This window comes from Micrasema longulum, unplaced genomic scaffold (assembly GCF_059751315.1).
Source record: "Micrasema longulum isolate JH-2025_06_02 unplaced genomic scaffold, ASM5975131v1 h1tg000024l, whole genome shotgun sequence".
Taxonomy (NCBI): domain Eukaryota; kingdom Metazoa; phylum Arthropoda; class Insecta; order Trichoptera; family Brachycentridae; genus Micrasema; species Micrasema longulum.
The window spans coordinates 924,467-944,565 of record NW_028277232.1 but is presented as its reverse complement, the minus strand read 5'-3'; the positions used below and the strand labels follow the sequence as shown (position 1 = coordinate 944,565).

The following is a 20,099-nucleotide window of genomic DNA, read 5'->3' as shown; positions in this document are numbered from 1 at the left end:
ATATTTGGCAAATTGTTGTTAGTCAAAGGCCGATTTCTAGTGAATTTGAAAATAATTTTAATTTCTGAAACACTTCTGTGTGTTGTTTTAATTACATGATAAAATTATCATTCTATGTCTTTTATCACTGCATGAACTGATTCATTTCTAAAGTAAGAATTACATAAACAATTTTAATTACAATTATCAAGCTGTTTACGCTCTAGATATTTGTTAACATAAACATGTTGTCAATTATATAAAGCGTATGTACTTTTAAGAGCTGGTTAAAAGTATAATTATATTGGAACAAAACAAAATTAATCGGCAGTCGACTTTGAGTTATTCTTGAATACGGATGTAATATTAACAAAATTGGAATTCTTTTACAGGTAACATTTAGAAATTCAATTAATTTTTATATAAAAGTTTTTCAATTGATTTCTGCTTTCAAGTTCGATGCTGCTATTTTAGATGTATTTCATCCGGTTTATTTTTGAATATCTTATTTTTAGATTTTCCCCTAAATAAATGGCAATTGGTTAACCTGATTGAAAACATCTCAATTTCATATAATTTACCTATCTAGATGATTATGCAAATACGATTTTAGTTCACGATATTTATTTATTTTATTTTTTTTTATTTATTTATTCATTCAAAATTACAATCTAGAAAAAAAAGGTAAATGTAATAAATAATCAAATTCCAAAGAATACAATGCAAAAAAAATAATCAGAAATAATTTTTTAAATTATACAAATTAAGAATCACACATAATTAAATTTACAAAATAGTGGTATCATTAAAATCAACAAAATAATAGCAAAATAAAGTAGTATTAAAAATATAAAAAAACAAAATAAGAGCATCATTTAAATCAACAGAAAAAGAATAAATATATATAAAAGTATAATTGAAATGATAATTGAGTTATGTTTTCTAGAAATTCACTCAATTATAGTAAGAAATATAAAAAATAGGAGCAATAATCAATCTACAATCATAAAATAAGATTAAAATAAATTAACAAATTACAACAGGGATGCAGAATACCTTAAATAAGGGAATATGGAAGTCTAGGCATTTACAAGGCTTATGATCTGTCATTGGCTGGTTTATGTGGCAACTTTAAACACTTTGTAACATTCACCATTTTGCTTATGTTTAAACATCCGTTTTTATTAAAATCTTCGACTGGTTGATTTTAGCGAAGTTAAAGAGCTGAAACCTTTATTGTTGTAAAGAGATTCATCTAAATAAATTATTTCACATACATATTGAAATAGTTAGAAGTAAATTATTTCTACCTGAACACTTACGACGTCTGTACGTTTTTATTTGTAATATACTTTTTTCGTCTATGATCGGGAAAATAGGCACTTTGCTCATAAGTTCCTAATACATAAGACTCAATCAATAGAATTGGCAAAAAATACAAAATAACAGCCAAATACGTTTAGGAAGAAATGGAAATCAATGGTAGGTATCTTACAAAAGTACAAATTGTATGTTCTATTCTAAAGCGACTATTCAAGAGAATTTTTTTTTTGTGTGGGGCTTAAGCGTTCCCTGACGCATGGTGGTATTTAAGTTATCTGAATTCAATTTTGTTTTTTGATTGAAGGACTTTACTGCGGCCAAGAAGTTGTTTTTGTCCAACTCTTTTGAAAAGATTACAATAATCTTTGGAGGTTGGGAATTCGGAAACGATTTTTTTTCCTTTAACTGGCAGGTTCTCGCAAAATTATCTACTGGTGAGGACCCAAGTTGAAGTCAACTACAGAACCGTCTGTACTTCAATGTCTTCTTTCGGGAACTCCACGTGATTAAATTATTTTTTTCGACTGCAGATTTCTGAATTATTTAGTTTTATATCCAAGTCCTGGATTTTTGTTTTAAAATTCTTATTAACGCAATCCCTCTAATATTTTTTTCGCTTCATTTGACTAAAGATAGAAGATTGTCATAATGTCGCAGCATGTAGATATTCCACAGATTTAATAATATGAATAACGGAGAACGTTTTAATGATATAATTAAACGTAGTATCCATTTCGAGGTGCAATTTTCTGAGTGAAAGATTGGAACACACTTCCATTTTTTTTAGAGGTACATTAGTTTCTTCATTGATTTTGCGTCAATTTCTTCAAATAAGAAAAGCAGATTTTATTTGCCGAGTTTTTTAAAAAGTGTTTACGTTACTAATATTGAAAACAACTATTTTTTTTTAGTAAATTTAAAACCAGTGATATCATAACCATAAATATTGAAAACCAGATAGCAATTAAACCGATTATTGACAAAAAAAAACACGTTCATAAAATAGTTAACATGTCATTTATTGAAATGTTTATTTATAAATCATTAAAGATAAAGAAAAAAAAACTGGTTACTGGTTTTTTTCGTTTGTTAGGTTTTCATTTATGCTATTTACAACGATAAATTAGCATAAGAAAAGGTATACTATATATTACAATTAATGCAATGTACTAAGATAAATGAAAAATAGACTCGAAATCTATAAATAACAACAAATATTTTTTTTAATCTCCCGAAAACTAGCATGATCAAATCACGCCCTAATTCGGAAGATATATGTGTTTAAATCCTTAATCTACAAATCATGTTGATTTACTACTGTTCCTCGTTACTTGAACAATATCTAAATATACAAAGGATAATTTTTAATTGAAATTATCAAAAGATTTATTTAAATTCATAAATTTATTTTAGTTTAGTTCATAGGTTTTCAAACTTATTTCTTCCCCCCGTTCACAAGGGGTCGTTTTCACCACTTTGAGAAATGCTGGTTCAGCTCATTAGTGTTGCCGGTTTAGTGCCGATTTCCCAGCCTAAATTTTGGTATTTGAAAATGGCTAGTTTGGATACCAGGATAGAGAAGCTGATACTTCAGCACCCACACACATACATACATGAAGCTTGTGTCCATTGAAGTATTTACATATATACTATTGGTCAACAAATTTGTACAATCAGTTATCATTGTATTGTAAAATAGCCTAGTTAAATAGGGAATCCCAAATGTACCGGTATATAAGATTTACGAGCATAAACAGCAACATGGATCAAAGTAAATTATTTTCATAACTATAAATCATAATAGATTGAGTTTTTCTGCTGACATTTCTTGGTGCAACTGCATTTTAATTATAATAATAAAAATTCGTTTATAGTTTTATTCCACTTTCATCCATATTTTTTACCAGTGACTGGGTTTCGTCGTGACCAGCATCTCAGGCTGGTAGGAGACTAAACAAATTTCTAAATTTAAGTGGCCACTTTACACACTATAACATTCACTATTTTTCCTATGTTTGAACATCCATATTTCTTAAATTCTTCCATTTGTTGATTTTAGTGAAGTTAACGAGCTGAAACATTTATTTAGCCACTTAAACCAGCCAATGACAGGTCATTAGCCCTGTAAATGCCTAGCCTTCTATATTAACTTCTTAAAGGTATTCTGCATCCCTGTTGTAATTTGTTAATCTTAATGACTCCCAAGGGGATGAATCTCCCAGACTTTTGTCTACAAAAATTTGGACAAACTCAAATGGACAAAACTAAACAAAAAACTTACACAAACTTTTCAAAAGATGTAGAAAATATTATTTAAAACACCAGAGTATGAATAAAAAATGTATATATTATTTTTGTAAAATGAATGTAATAATCCTTAAGGGTTAATAAATAATTTTCAAATTAAAAAAAAATATATATTGTGAATTTCTATGTTGTAAACTGTGAGCTTCTAGGTGTATAAAATAGTTTATACGTCATTTATGAAAATGTTTATTTATAAATCATAATCGATAAAGAAAAAAAAAACTGGTTACTGGATGTTTTCGTTTGTTAAGTTTTAAATAATGCCATTTACAACGATAAATAAGTTTTGACAAGATACTCGTATATTATATATTACAATGAGTGCAATTTACTAAAATAAACGAGCAATAGACACGAAATCAATAAATAACTATATTTTTTTCTCTCCTGAAAACTGGCATGATTAAATCATGCCCTAATTCAGAAGATATGTTATGTGTTTAAATCCTTAATCTACAAAACATGTTGAATAAATCAATAATAGATTGAGTTTTTTACTGACATTTCTTTGTGGAACTGCATTTTAATTATAATAATTAAAATACGTTTATAGTTTTATTACACTTTTATTTATAATTTTTACCAGTTACTGGGTTTTGTCGTGACCGACATCGTCAAATTGGTGGGAGACTAAAGTATATACAAAGTGCAACCAGGGGTTGTAAATAATGCTTTTTTATAATTATGGGAATAAAAAACATATACTTAACACTCAATTTTATTTTTACAAATATAAAAAATACAAAAACGAAAATTTTGTTACAATTGTTTTGCCTTGTTAGGATCTTTTCAAACGAATGTCGTTTATTCGTTTGAAAATGCTCTAACAATGCGAAACAATTGTCACGAAACTTTTGTTTTTGTATTTTTTATATTTGTAAAAACAAAATAAAGTGTTCAGTAGACTCAAATCAGTGATTGATTTATTTTATTATTATAAGTTTAAATATGGAGTTCTACAAAATAAACACCAAATCAATCAGTAAATAATTATCATTTATAAATAATATGCATGCTTCTAATTTCTATTTTGTAGTCTCCCAACTCAACACCGGGCTTTTGGCCTCATAGAGCTAGGAGAACGTTTTTTTTTTAAATGTATCTTTATATCAATAAATAAATCAAATTAATAAATGTGTAAATTTACAGAAGAAGCAATATCAGTGACATTAAATCAAAATATGAGAGCTAAAGATATTTTACGGTTGATACATTTTTGGGTGCATCCTTTCATCAATTATTTTTTTGGGTTTATCCCCATTTTCAATAAGGGCTGCTATGTCATTCATCCAGATGATAGATGTGGCAGTCCTGTCTGAAAGTTCTGTGAAGAGGACTCACAACACACGGTTTCAATTATCACCATGAAAATTTATGAACTTAAAAAAAATCGCACCTCTAGAAGAACAACGTCTAAATAGGTTATTTTGCAGTTATGCAGTTTTGTATTTTGCAAAAACAAACTATTAAAATTTACTATTGCTAGTCATTTAATCCATCAACAATATTTTGAGTTTGTCCAAATTTTTGTAGACAAGGACTGGATTCAACTTCCTGGGAAGCTGTTTATATTAACATATTACAACAAAAATGAAGAACACTTAAGAGAAACTCAAAATATTGTTGATAAATCCACCTGGTTCGTGAAGAAGTAGAGAAATTGAAAAAATAACATTTTCAGGCGTTGCTTAGTATGTAGGTTAATTAATTCAATTAGATGAATCTCACCCGCATATATAAAGGTTTCAGCTCTTTAACTTCACAAACATCAACAGATGAAAGAATTGAAGGAAAATAGATGTTCAAATATGGGCAGAATGGTGAATGTTACACAGTGTGTAAAGTGGCCACTTAAACCAGCCATTGACAGGTCATAAGTCCTGTAGATGCCTAGATTTCTGTGTTGCCTTCTCTAAAGTATTATTCATCTCTGTTGTAATATGTTCATTAAATACATGTTTTTTTTTAGCGTTTGTTCATTTGACAATAAAAATATGATATGAAAATGAAAAAAACACTGTGGCACCATAAATACTGTAATGTTCTTTACGATATTTTACAAAATTTATTTTAGAAAACAATCAACTTTGTGGTATATCGCGCTTATAAATATATGTATATATATATTGATACGTTAGTGTTCCGAGAAAGAGAAGAGAGTAGTTAAACTGCATTCATAAATTATAACAGGCAAATTTAGATTTACGACAGTCTACTTCTGGGGATGCGATATATATTCATTCATAAAAATCCATGAAAAATACGGTGGCTTTCTTTTAAATAAATACATTACATTAAGAGTATGATTGTTTTTAGAAAAATGCGGTTCCTGGTATTATGTTTCCTTTTGGTGGCTCTGGTAAGCGGAGGGATGGCACTTCCTCACCATGAGCAGACTGGAGAAGGCCATGAACACCCCCATGATCCCACCCATGACCACACCCAGGACCACACCCATGACCACACTCATGACCATACTCATGAACATGCCCATGGCCATCCCCACGATTCAAATTCCCATTCCAATGAAAACTCTAAAGAAAGCAGTGAATCAGGTAATTAAAATTATAATACTAGCCTACAACCTTTAAAAATTCCTCAATTGAATCATTAGTATGACAAATTATCATCACCAGTTGCTATCTCAAAATTTTTTTGGCACCGTATCAGGCCTCGAGGCCCAATTACAGTGGCTTCAGAAAAATCACATTAATTTTTTGTTAACTCTCTGGAAATCAAACCTTCCATGTGTAAGTCAAGTGTCTTAACCACTACACCACGGAGGCTACCTGGAATGTACAATTACCTACCAAGAGATAATATGAGCATTGGTAACAGACGTAGCTTCATTAAAAAGGGTCACACTAGAGCACACATTTAATCAAATAGTGAATAAATTATGAAACTTTTGAATATCCCTCTCTAAACACGAGCATTTTGCTCCATTATAGAGGCAGAAAGGATAAATATAAAATAATGATATGTATTTCATACTAATATTGTAAATGTGAAAACGTGTTTGTCTGTTTGATTATGTTTAATTCACGTCCCAATGGAGCCATCAATCGTCTTGATTTTTTGCATAGAAATAGCCGGAGAGCTGAGAAAACAGAAAAGCTGCTTTTCATTTCGAAAAAAAACCACTCCTTTATTTAAACAGGCAAAAATGTATTGTGAAACCTTTAAACAAAATTCAATACATTTTGAGTACTCAATATTGGCCCGGATTTTATAACATACATAAAAATCCTCTAAATAAGAATTTGTCTGTGAAATTTATTCCACCAAAAAAACATGTATAAGAAGGAAATTAAGATGTCTAGGCATCTACGGAGCTTTAGATATGTCATCGCTGGTATAAGTAATCACTTTTAACACTCTAATATTGTAAATTTTGTTTATTTGTTACTGACTTCCAAAAGCTATTTTTAGATTCTGTATGATAGGGAAATATCACATACTACGAATACCGAAAAAATATATAAAATGGATTAAGAATGATTAATTGTATTTTCGAAATCAATACAGATGTTGTAAAGAAACGTTTTATTACACAAATGAAAAAAATAAATTAAAAAAATACGTTTGTAGAAAAACGCGACGTGTTTGGTCTTGGTTGTTGTGACGTCAATATTTGATTTCATATTTATTTAATGGATTTTAAAAACATATTGTATAATATGTACCTCAAATTCGTATTTTGACATTGAAGAGCGAATAAATTGTTTTGAAATCATGTTTCTAGTTAAACTTCATTTGATAATGGATTAAAAATAAGAACAGTTATATTTGTTGCACATTTGTTGATACGTCATCATAATAATATTGATCAGTGTTGTAAATTTTAAGTTGAAATACACCAAAAATACCTACCCGTAATTCAAATATGAATGCCGAGCGTTTTACAAAATGGAAGTTTGACAGCTAAAGTTAAGATTGCATTCGATTGTCAATGTCGAGTGCTTTGGGGCACTCGAGATAAAGTCGATTGGTTTTCAATCGACTGCATTCGTATAGGTGGTTCAAGAATGCTGTCACTCGTCGAATTACGGAAGTCGCATACGATTCTAAAGACGAATGAGTCCAGCATAAGGCCCCTGTTAGTAAAAACATAACTGGTATTTTACCTTTTTATCTCTATGGCTATTCCATGACGCCGTGGAATTGTGTGACCTGATCGAAATAAGCTTTAAGGCTATCTTCATTGGTATTATCTACATTTTCATTATGGATGACCGGGTAGGTGAGAGATAATATGACGATAAACTCTCATTGCTGTCAATTTATTTTAGTTTGTTTTATTGTTTAATTCTGATTATATAATTTGTGTAGGTGAGAAGTGTCCAGGGGCGCATGAAGTGATGGGCTGTAGCTTGAAAGAAGAGTGGTGCGGTGACGTCCCAAAGCCTGACAAGTGCGCAAAGAAGTGCATTTGTGCCCACGGCTTTTCGAGGAAAGGCGCCCACTGTGTACTGTCCAACGAATGTGATCACAAAGTTCGCAGAGAAGGTAAATACGATTAAGTTTTTTTTCATAGAATAATAACAGAAAATTCGAAAGAAAACGAGTCTTTTAAAGAGTATAAATAAATACAGTCAAAGGGATTTTAAGTATTATGCAATTAAAATCTCTAACCCACTTCCACTGTCCATTAAAACAATTAGTAACGAGGAAATGTTCAAAAAGACTTTAATGGACAGTGGAGCTGGGTAGAAGAAAAATGAATTGTCTCTTTCACCCAAGCCAGTATTAAATCACCTGCTCCACAAACGTATAGTTTTTATCTGTACCTCAGAGGCAAAACCAGAATTTGATGAAATGACATTTCGATTTTCGTATACAGTTTATGATCATGTCCATTGATTTTGACTAAATGCAAGTCTTATGGCGAAAGAACCATTGTATTAAGACACTGAAAATATAAATTAATGCTATAAATGATTAGAAATGATCACTTGGAGGAAGTAGATTATTTAGGCTTTTGTTGAAAATTTGACGTTTGGATTTGCATCCGTCTGCCTCTGAGGTACAGATATTATGTTTTTGTTATTTTATTATGCGTTTTATAATGTAAATAATAAAAGTATCGTCATCATCATCATAATTCCCATTCCGCACCTAGTGGTACATAGGGAACTGTATTGGTACACCACTCGCAACGTATCTTGATCATTTTTATTCCATGAAGGTAATGTGATCAGGCTTACGCTTCCGGTACCAGTCTAGGGACTATGAAATATTCTAGTTTAAAAACACCCTTTTGAATAATATTTCATATCAATCACGTCGGAAATCGAACCCGAGACCTCTTGCATGGTAGGCAAATGCGCTCACCATTACACCACGAAGCCGACAAAACAGAGGTTTACAGAAATTAATTATAAACATAAATACGCAGTGTTAAAAACTGTCTAAACATTTCGTTATTTCTCTCTATATATTAATTCTTCTTTGTTTATTATCACACGTAAAAAAATATACCAAAGTATATGGTTAAGTGTCCTCGGCACGGGTAACTCCAGTGAGGTCGCATTATTTTTATTATTAATGATTGTTTATAACGCGAAAAAAATTAAAAAGCGTCTACGCACAAATTTTACATATTTATGTGAGTAAATGTATCAGGGCCGCGATTATGAATGGCTATCTTCATCAATATATACCGAGACGGTATAAACTAATTTCGATATTTTTGTTCGAAAAAGTGTATATTTGTATGAAAATTCAAGAGATTTCCGTCGGTAGCCGGTAATTGAAAATGTATAGAAAAAAAATTGTTAACATGTTCCATTTTTCATACGGAAAACTTAATTTTACTTTGTCGATAAAATTGAAGATAAATTGTAACTTCCCATTAAAATATGTACCCAGGTGTTGTTTGTCGCAGTGGCCCTACATTTGTCGTATAGATAAGCAGTTTCCCATTTCGACTGTAGTAATAAGGTGTCTAAAGGCTGTTTCCAGCCAAGAGGCGTCTTTGCAGATCCTCGACAGATTTATTAGGTTAGTTAGGTAGTCACCAGGTACGTGAGCTTTTCAACACCTTTTTAGACCTGTTGCATTACATAGGCAATATATTATAGTGATTTAGATGCTAATAACTAAATAAGAATGAAACATTTTTAATTACTCGGCTCGGCGTAATGATGAAAAATCCACATTCAGTCCTGTGCATGTTTAATTTCACATTACCTAATTGTAAAATTACTCACTAGAAGATTCAACGAATTTATTTATCTATTTATTACAATACATACAAAAATAAATTATATAGGGTTGGGTGCATTTTTGTACTTTTAACCCGTTTTGAATGGAAATATTTACTGACTATGATAAAATTATAAACTTTCTGTAAAAAAGTATTTTGCTAAATTTGTCTGTTAAAATGTGTATTTCCCACTCTGTTGTATTTCGCCATGTATTTTTTTTTCTGTTTTTTCCCACATTTTAAATAATAAAAGCTTAATCCTAATTTCGATCCGAAAACTCCCGAAAATGAACTGTTGAGCGAACAAGTTGTAAATATTTATGTTTTCTGTAACCCGTTAAAATATTTTTTTGATCTTATCTCCAAAATATGTTAAGAATAGTATAAAAACTGTAAATGCTGTAAACAATTAACCAGTCTTGAAGATGCCTACTTAGGCGAAAGCGCTCGTTGATCAAAACAATAAAAATGAGAAAATGAAAAACCAAGAAGTTTCATTGATAAGTTTATTTAAAATTTTATCATAATCATTAACTATGGAGTTTTATCAAGAAATATCAACAAAAAACGGAAATATTTACTATGCATAAGAAATTATTATGAAATTTGATATTAAATTTGTTAATTACACAATTGACATAGTGTAATGTCGAAAAATTAGTCACAATAATAATAAAATGCCGTCTCTACTTATTTATTTTATAGTAGACAGTAAACAATGATTAAATTATGTATAAGATAAGGTTGTAAGATAAACCAGCAATTTTTCTAAAATAATAATTTTTACATGTTTATCTTTAATTTAAGCGCAGATATACAAAATTTAAAAAATATATTATGAGTATAAATGTACAATAAGGAGGTTCAGTGCTACGGGAAATTTGATGCAAAAATGTTTTTTTGTAAATGGTAATAATTAAAGCTTTTAATTGTAAAACGTGTACTCGAAAATGTATGAAAAAAATAATAAAAATGGTTTTGATAAAAATTAACTACTTTGGAGTTTATTTTGGCATCAATAACAAACTTTACGTTTTTGGTGGAGATTTTTAAGTTTGCTTCTGACATCCTTACTTGTTAAATTTTTGTTGCAGTAACCGACTGTGAAGACAAGAACGAGGTTTACTTGTATTGTGGATCCGCGTGCCCAGCTCAGTGTGGAGACAAGCCAGGATCCAGGACGTGCACTTTGAACTGCGTTAAAGGATGTTTCTGCAAGAAAGGATTTGTTCTCAACTCCCAAAAAAAGTGCGTCAGTCCTGATAAGTGCTGAGTTTATAAATAATTATAATACTTGCAAGTTATCTGTTGGAAAAGAAGCAAAATGCTGCACTTACATAATAAAATGACTTTGTTTTTTATTTATTTTATTACTTTTTCCACCACAAAATCAGTAAAAATGTTCGGTATAATATTTTTTATATTTTATGTATATTATAAAACATGTACTTAAAATGTGTTATAAAGAAAGTTTAACATTTAATGTAATTAGGTTTTATTATGTAAGTACTTAAATTTTTTTATGCTATTATTTCTACTTATTAATCTTTATATTTTTATTCATATAATCGAGAATATTATTAAGAAATATAACCGCACGTGCCCGTTAAATCCGCTATATTCATTTTATGTAAAATGCGCCGGTCATATTTGTAACTGTCCCAAAGCTTATGTCGTTTCCCTACATTTTCGCATGAGAAAGAAACAGATAAAACAGATAGTCCGTACATGAATAGCGAAACATTTCACCCAAAATTAGTTGGAACGCGGGCATTGTCCCGGTAGAGATGACAATATGAAACAAGGAAGATTAGAAAATGATTGATAATAATAACGAACCTACACTAAAGTTGGACAAATTTTTGATGGAAAGGATAAAACCTTTTATTTTCTCGTCCCTTTTTACAAGATTAAAATTACTTAATTCATATTGATTCGTAAAATTAAAATCGTATATATTTTCAGCAGTTTCTTTGTGTTTTAAAAGTAAATAGTAATTTTTAATTGTGGAATTACGATGGCGACAGTTCAGAGTGAGAGATGTTTTTCGATGCTACACTAAATTAAGACCTTTTTAAGAAACTATGTTAGGTAATTCTAGAAAAAAAACTCATTTTCTCTCTCGTGTTTTTACGTTCATTGTTCTTCGAGTAAAAGAAATAAAAATATTTTAAATTTACAAATTTAAAAAAAAAGCCATGTTTAATATTCAGAAAGTATCGAGCGTCAATTAGTTATAAAGTGTTATAAAGTTATAAAGTAAGTATTAAGACAATAAAACAGTTGAATTGTTAAATGGTGTTTTGTGAAATTGTGTATTATATTGGAAACATCTTTATAGACAAAGGTTAGTTTATTCATATATTTTTACAAAAAAAAAATTGTGTTAAAGTTATTGTGAAACACGTATGTACTTAATTAGTTAAAAAAAAATTCTCTCATTATAACCTTTTCAGCCGCCACTGAACACATTACACAATTTTATTATGGCACACTTATATTTTTTTATGTTCCGACTTGTTGGAAAATCTCGTGTTCTTAAAGAACTCTTATTTATTAAAATCGATACATTTATGAACAATATGACACGTCAATTTATAAAATACATAATAAAAAAATATGCATCCAAAAGAAAAATACTACAGATTTGTTATTTTTACATGGTGTATATAGTTAAGATAATTTATCTAAAATTTTTATTTATTATTTTATAATTCTATTAAGTAAATAATTTTGATAGTAAAAAAAATAAAATAATAATAATAGTAAAACATTTAAATTAGCATTTGAAATGTGGATCCACCGTAGAATGTTAAGAATACCTTGGACCGATATGATAACCAACAATGAAGTATCACGTAGAGCCAATACTAATAGAGAACTATTCACCACTGTGAAGCTCCGTAAGATTTCATATTTTGGTGATAAATATGCCATACTTCAGCTTGTCATAAAGGAAAAGATCGAGGGACGTAGAGGGGTCGGAAAAAAACAGCTTTCCTGGCTTCGAAACATCCGAGCATGGACCAGGACTAGAACTGTGGAGGAGCTGTTTTGTACTGCTCAGGATAGAGAAGCTTTCTCTCAAGTGATCGTCAACGTCGGGGGAACCCGACATGACACGTGAAGAAGAAAAAGAATACATTTAAATGGTAAAATAAATAATTTAGTAAACAGATTAATTAAAAAAAATTGTTTCGATTAGCTATGGTTAAAAAACATTTTTACAAATTGTTAAGCATCACTATTAAGTTTATTCAAATATGATATTGTACACATATATACATATACTAGCGGACCCGACAGACGTTGTCCTGCCCGAACATTGGCTTGCCTGCCATTAACTGCTTCAGCAAACGTTTTTTCGATATTCAATTTTTCGATAAACTATATACTAAGTGACATTTGACATTGAGTTTGACATTTCAACTTTTTCATTTCGTCATTGTGTGATTTACTGTTACCCAAAGAAAAACAAAAAAAAGTGTGCAATACCTCGTTACCCTGCGCCGATTGGCTGAAAACGGTTGTATGGTCGTTAATAATAGTAAAAAATCTGTAGTAATAGTTCAAAATAGAAAAAAATCAGTCATTTCATCTATAGTAACTAAAGGTGGATAGTAAAAGTCTTTAAACGTTAGTTAAAAATTCAACCCACTAATGTTGGCGAGTAAAACGTTAATAGTAAAATAATGAAGATGGTGTCATTTTTTGACGGTTACCGGTTATCTTTATTTACTCACGTCTCTCAGTATTGTTTTATTTCCGAATACGGAATGGACTTTGCTTATCAATGCTTAAGCAATCTAAATTGGAGAGTTCGTTCGACGATGACTTTTTTGACTTAATCGTCAAAAAAACGAAAACATTTTGAAAACGATTTGACAGTATTTTTCCACCAAACCTTGGCCATTCAATTTTGTGGCAGTCAAATTTATTTTTGTTTGTTTTAAATTTGTTTTATTTTTTAAGTTCAAAGTTTATAAATTAAATAACTCTTATTAAATCACCCTTTACTATCTACTCTGCTGTGACAATCAATGTTTCCGTGAGTACAATACAATTTTAGAGAAATTAAAATGTTTTTTTTAAATTTTTTATTATCAAACATTTATTGACACAAATGTTTTTTAATTATATTTTTTTGCGATCTGACATAACGCGGCGACTTCGCGCATGCGTGCAGCGAAAGTGGGGCAAAGTAGGGGGTTTTTTGGACACAGTCCGATGTATTCAAATATGATTTCACGCTCCTTCTGGACTATTCTTAATTCTATGATTATATTTAGCCTACATCATAATATTTCAGAGCTTGTTGGATTAACGTATTTTTGTTGTCATTTAATTTTTCTTATCATTCTTGTTTTCAAATAAGATATTAAAATGTTAATATTGTTTTTCGGTTTTTATTATATGAAATTGTCAAACATTATTATTATTTTAAGATTCTGTTAACCGGTGTTATTATTTGATTGCGTTTAAATATGCCATGTTGTCACGTGGTTAAATCTGTTTACCTTTTTGACGTTTGCTAAGTCACATTCCACAATGTGTAAAAAATTAATAAAACATAATATTCCATTTCTAAGATTTGGAATAAAAAAAACAGTGGTTATATTTCCCTCAAGTAAAAACGCGGGTGAAACAATGCATTGATAGTAGAACGATAGTTAAACCGAAATCGTTAATAAATTAAACTGTACTAAAATTGAACTTTCATTTTAGAAGTACTTGTTTGTGATTAAATTCCAAAACTAAAATTTTGCTGGCTGGATTCTCTCTCTAGCACTCTCCTATTTACAAAACATTGCACTCACTTATGGGGCGGGGCTTCTTGACCAATCCAGCGGAATGCAAATGATTTAAAACAGTTCAATTATAATGTTTAACTCCTAAGCAATCTCACGAGTGATCACATGTGAATTTTCATAGACTTTTTCCAATATTTTGTCGACTTTTTCCGTGATGAGCGAAGTGCATCTTTGACATTGAAATTTCCCAAACAAAACCGCTTGAACCATTGTTGTGGTACATGTGTTGTTAGAGCATCGTCACCACAAACTGCACAATTTTTTTCATGGGCCTGCAACGCATTTTTGCTTTTCAAGAAGTACAACTTCAAAATACCACGGAATTCCTCGCTCGAAACATCAAAACCAAGCTTTATTTTCATAAAAAAAAATATTTGAAATGTCACCTTTCCAACGCGAGCCTATTTGTCAAAATTGGTACAGTGTTGCCAAAGCAAACTAAGTTCAACCCCATCTAGCGAAAAAATATGAAACTACTCTTTGAACAATATAGATAATTTCCTAAGTAGAAAATGATAATATTTTTTTTTTTATTACACAATTTTGAGCATTTTTGATATTTTAAAAGCTCTTCTTTACAGACTAGTCAGTAGCTATGAAGGATAACTTTGAAAAATACATAAAGAAAAAAATATTTCCAACGTTTTTTTGCTGTAACTGGCAGGAATCTAATCAACTGCGCCGAGACGATTGCTCATTAACTTAATTTATGAAAACTTATTAAATGAAAAACTAGTATAAACATTTTAATTTTGTTCTGAAGAATGAAAACTCACTTTAATTTTTTAATTAAAAATAAAATAAATATCTGTTTCACCCTTACTTTTGTTAAGTTTTAATTTATAATATGGCCAATAATAAGAAGGTATTTTGTACCCTAAAGGGTAGTCGGAATTTCATGTCCCCCATTTATTCATTGTTTGAAATGAATTGAACATCTCTTTTCAGTTTGGATGAGTGAGTATTGGAAGATATTTTCATTACATTTCTGGAAGTGTTCCTTTAAGAAAACAGATAAAGTGAACGGAAAGTCTTTCGTCATTTGCAATACGAAGATAAAAATGAAAATTAGTCAAGTTGAAAGTTGGCGATAATGTCGTTATCAACGCACAAATGGAATGATGATGGGAATTGGGAATTTTCGTTATTCAATAAACTAGCATTGAATTAACGGTAAAAATGTTTATATATCGAAGCTGGAAAGGAAAAAATACGAAGCAACATTCAGCCAAATTTACCGGAGAGCTGATTAAGTTTAGCATATTTTTTCATAAATTAATAACAAATCTTCTATTTATTGTATTAGCGTGATTTCTAATGAATTTTAAAGCTATTCAAATCCTTTATTAACTGGCATAGAAAGATTCTCGCCTTGCTTGCATTTTAAGAAGTTAGTGTGGCTTGGTAATATTGTAATTCAAATCACAAACAGGAAGAAATGATAAACCGAGAAACAACTCTTACTGTCAAAATACAAAATATTACCATTTAGGTATTTTTACAGACTATCTATCTAGGAAAATATAATATCCAGATGAGGATGGAGGCGATTTTGATAAAGAATTACTGCAGACGATTTTTTCAAATTAATTTCACTATCACATATAGCTCCAGAACGGTATATTGATATATACCGAGTCAAGCTGACGGCCCATGGAATTTAACACTGAACACACTTGTGCCAACCCTGCAAAGTTAGACATATCCATGGTTTCACGGGTGCTTCCAGTTTCAGATATAGTGGGTCAGTCATTAATTCTTGTGTGGCTGTGATGTAACACTATTCGACATACGATACAAGACTTTATATATCTCTCTTTTTGTTTTAAATTATGAAGTTGGACTTTTTGTAATCTTCAAATAGACATTTTAACACCGGATTTGGAAAGTACAATTTGAATAACTTTGCTGGATACACGAAGAATTAATGTTCGCCAATACACCAATAAATATGAATAAGAGAGAGCGCGAAGACGAAGCTCATAACAAGGAAGACAGAGACGCCGTTCTGTGGCCAGTGTTTGTGTAAAAAATATTCAGTCAGTTATTAACAGTAGAGGGGGACGCACGCATATAAAATGAGTGGCGTATTTATGATTTTTAATTTATTTTGCCATAATAAGGTAACATGCTTATTTATATGAAAAATACCACATTGTAAATCGAGGCTCGCACAGAGACATGCATATTTTATAGGCCCAAAAATTATTTTTTTCATGATAATATTTCATTGATTACAAACTTTGAAAATTTTCCTTCTTTTAAAAAACATGCACTATCCTGGATTCAAACTAAAGATACGAACTCTTTTTTTCAATGAAATTTTGTTGCCCTTTAATAATAATAAGGTATATTTTTGTGTTTTTTAAAATATTTTTATTTCCTTTTTTAATAACTATAAGAAAAAAACCATCTTATCTTTTTACAGAATATCTAATTTTTTATTTCTTATGTTACACAAAAATATTATAACTGTCCATTATTTATTATAGGAGCCAAAATTCATTAGCATTTTCTTGGATACCCACGAACAGGCCATGCCTTTGTGGGATTTTTTTGTTTACTATTTTTACTATTAATATGAATTTCATTGTTTTGTAATTATGCTTTATTTTTTTAATACTCTGTTTTATCATTGATGTTTATTGTAAAAAAAAACAAAAAAAAATATATATAAAATTAATGGAAATGGAATTATTAAATAGTATGTTTCCAGGTTTTATTTTTTCAAATGTCTGAACTCGAGAATATTCCGTCTTTTATCATGCTTATCATCCTAATAAAATACTTAAATTTAATATATCAGATAATTAAAAATTATACAACTAACTAAAAATAGCACGTTAAATTGAAATTTTTACCAAGGTCCCGATTACAATGGGAAGTTAACATCTATCTACGAAGTAAAATTAAGTTTTCCGTATGAAAATCAAAATATGCATACTAATTTTCCTTTAAAAATATTCAATTTTAGGTTACCGATGAAGATAGTTTAAATGTTCATGCAAATATATTCATTTTCATACACAAATATCGACTTTTTTTATAGGCAATCGAAGATAACTTTGTTAAATTTTCATTGTAATCGGGGCCTAGAAGTCGTATCCAAGCGACGAGGAAGTGAAGCACACGACCAATAGTGACCGACCGAAGTTTTGGTTTCGATTTCAGCCAGCTTCAGGCAATAATTTGAGTTTCGGCCAAAAATCGGCCGAATCTTCGGCTGTGAAACCTATGGTCAGGATGTATATAAAAATGGGCAGAATGGTGAATGTTACACAGTGTGTAAAGTGTCCACTTAAACCAGCCAATGACAAGTCACAAGCCCTGTAAATGCCTAGACTTCCATATTCCCTTCTCAAAAATGTTTTCCCTCTCTGTTGCAACAAATTTGGAACAAAAATATATTTTCGCTAGATTCCGAGCAAAGCCGGTTAAACATTCTAGAATTATATGAATAAAGCAAACGTTTTGAAGGTGATTTGAAATTTGTTTACTTATAAGGTATATTTTTTTATGATAAAGGATCCATACTGATTTAATATAAATACTAAAGCAATATTACCTTACCACTTCAATAGAAAAATCCCTCACTCGAAAACCAAAATACAAACAACAAAACAAAACAAATACAAAAGCGAAATTATATGTAGGAGATTTAAAATATATTGTCAATGAAGCAGCAAAAATGTAACACTCATATATGGTTTTTGAGCTGATGAAAGTCAAATTTATTTCGTTTTATGTTTATGTGAAAAAAACTTTTTCTAAATCTTTATAAGGATGAACAGAAAACAAAATGTTCCTAGTTCTAGCAGTAATGTTAAATGGTTCGGATTTGAAATTCGTATTTTCCACCTGTTTCTTTAATTTAACTCCTGCAATGTGCTTCCTTGATTAATTATAGTACAGTACTCTAATTAAGGGAAGTAATTGAACGGCGAGCAGATTAATCACGTCATTATCTAGATCTGGTTATTCTTAATTAAAAGGTGGACCATTTCCACCCGCTGTAAATAATGGCGCTAATTGTTTTCTAACATCTTAAACCAAAGCGTTTCTTGCATTGTAAACTTCAAAAAATTATGGCGGTTCTTAGTATCAAGAAGGTCTCGACTGAAATTTAATATTTAATACGATAAATTCTTGTTTAAAGGTATTTGAAAATAAATTTATGTAAACCATTTGTTTCGTGAATAAATTATATTGGACTCAGTGAGATTTTATTTCAACATTGGAGAATTATTTGGTAATAATGAAATATATATTTTTTACAAATTCTTTAAAAAACTTGTTCTTTTTATATAAAAGTAAATGAAATTTATAAATACTCTAAGGTAGTTGTAAAGAAGTTTTATTTATTTTAATTTATTTGGAATTTTTAGTGGTTATAACATAAAAATAAATATAAAAATAATTACTTTACTAGAGCCAGTTAAAAAACCCACTGTTTATATAATAATACGTAAGATATATAAAAAGTGTTAATATAATTGCACTTATGCGACGATTAAAGTGTGATTTCCTTTTTATTATTCATTACGTAGGTATGTTTTCAAATATTAATGTAAGTTATACATTTTTGTACCTAGATAATTCTGTTCCATTTATTTTACTAATTAGCATTTTCAGCTAAATTCACTCTAATGAGCATCTTCAGAATGTGTGAATATAAAACAGTGTTATAATCCTAATGTTTATCCAAAAAAAATGTTAATAAAACAAGTTAAAGCAATGAAATAGCACATTTGTGTTAAAAGGGTAAGAGTACCTAAGTATAAATAAAACATTTATTATTTTATTGTCACCACGTACAGTATATTTAAATATTTAATCAACTTTGCTCATGTTTGCATAAAAAAGTTTTCATAAAAATCATTTAAATATGCATGCTAATACAAACAAAAATTGTATGATTACTTGATTTACCAACTGGAAATTACACATTAACATAGGCTTTTTAACCTTTTTCTTGACAATGTATCCTATCAAATAAAAATGATGTCATTTTTTCTCCTAAAGTAAAACATGAGTAAAACTGCATTAAGTTAAAACTACTTCACCAAATTCTTAATAGCATTATCACAATTCATAATAAACTTCAATAAAAACAACATCTATTCAACCGTAAAAAAATGTGTAAAAAATTTTTTTGCTCTGCTAAGTTAGGGGTTAATATATTAATTTATTTAAAAATATAAGTAACTGCCTAATAAATAAATACCACCTTTTTTTACAATTATCAATTAATTTGGGTCTATGAAATACTGTTGAGAAATTTTTTTTTACCAATTATTAGTAGCATGAAAAATACTTAAATTTTGAACATTGTACACAAGTCACAAGATCGTTTAAATTTAAATAAAACATCGTCACAAATCTTGACGACACAATTATCCCGAGTTTTTGTAGGGACATATTTTTTAATAATTTATTTTTTAAAGTTAAGTATCAAAACATTTTTCTACATA

At 29.6% G+C, this 20,099-nt stretch overlaps 1 protein-coding gene across 1 annotated transcript; it reads left to right on the top strand.

Annotated features, from left to right (window-relative positions):
• The first annotated feature begins 305 nt into the window (after window positions 1-305).
• Window positions 306-11,178, top strand: LOC148285561 (alpha-tectorin-like). Its single transcript, XM_088223628.1, has 4 exons — window positions 306-371; window positions 5,926-6,164; window positions 7,942-8,118; window positions 10,912-11,178. Exons 2-4 carry the CDS (start codon window positions 5,930-5,932, stop codon window positions 11,088-11,090), a joined length of 591 nt encoding a protein of 196 aa, XP_088079754.1. The 5' UTR covers window positions 306-371; window positions 5,926-5,929; the 3' UTR covers window positions 11,091-11,178.
• Window positions 11,179-20,099: the final 8,921 nt, after the last annotated feature.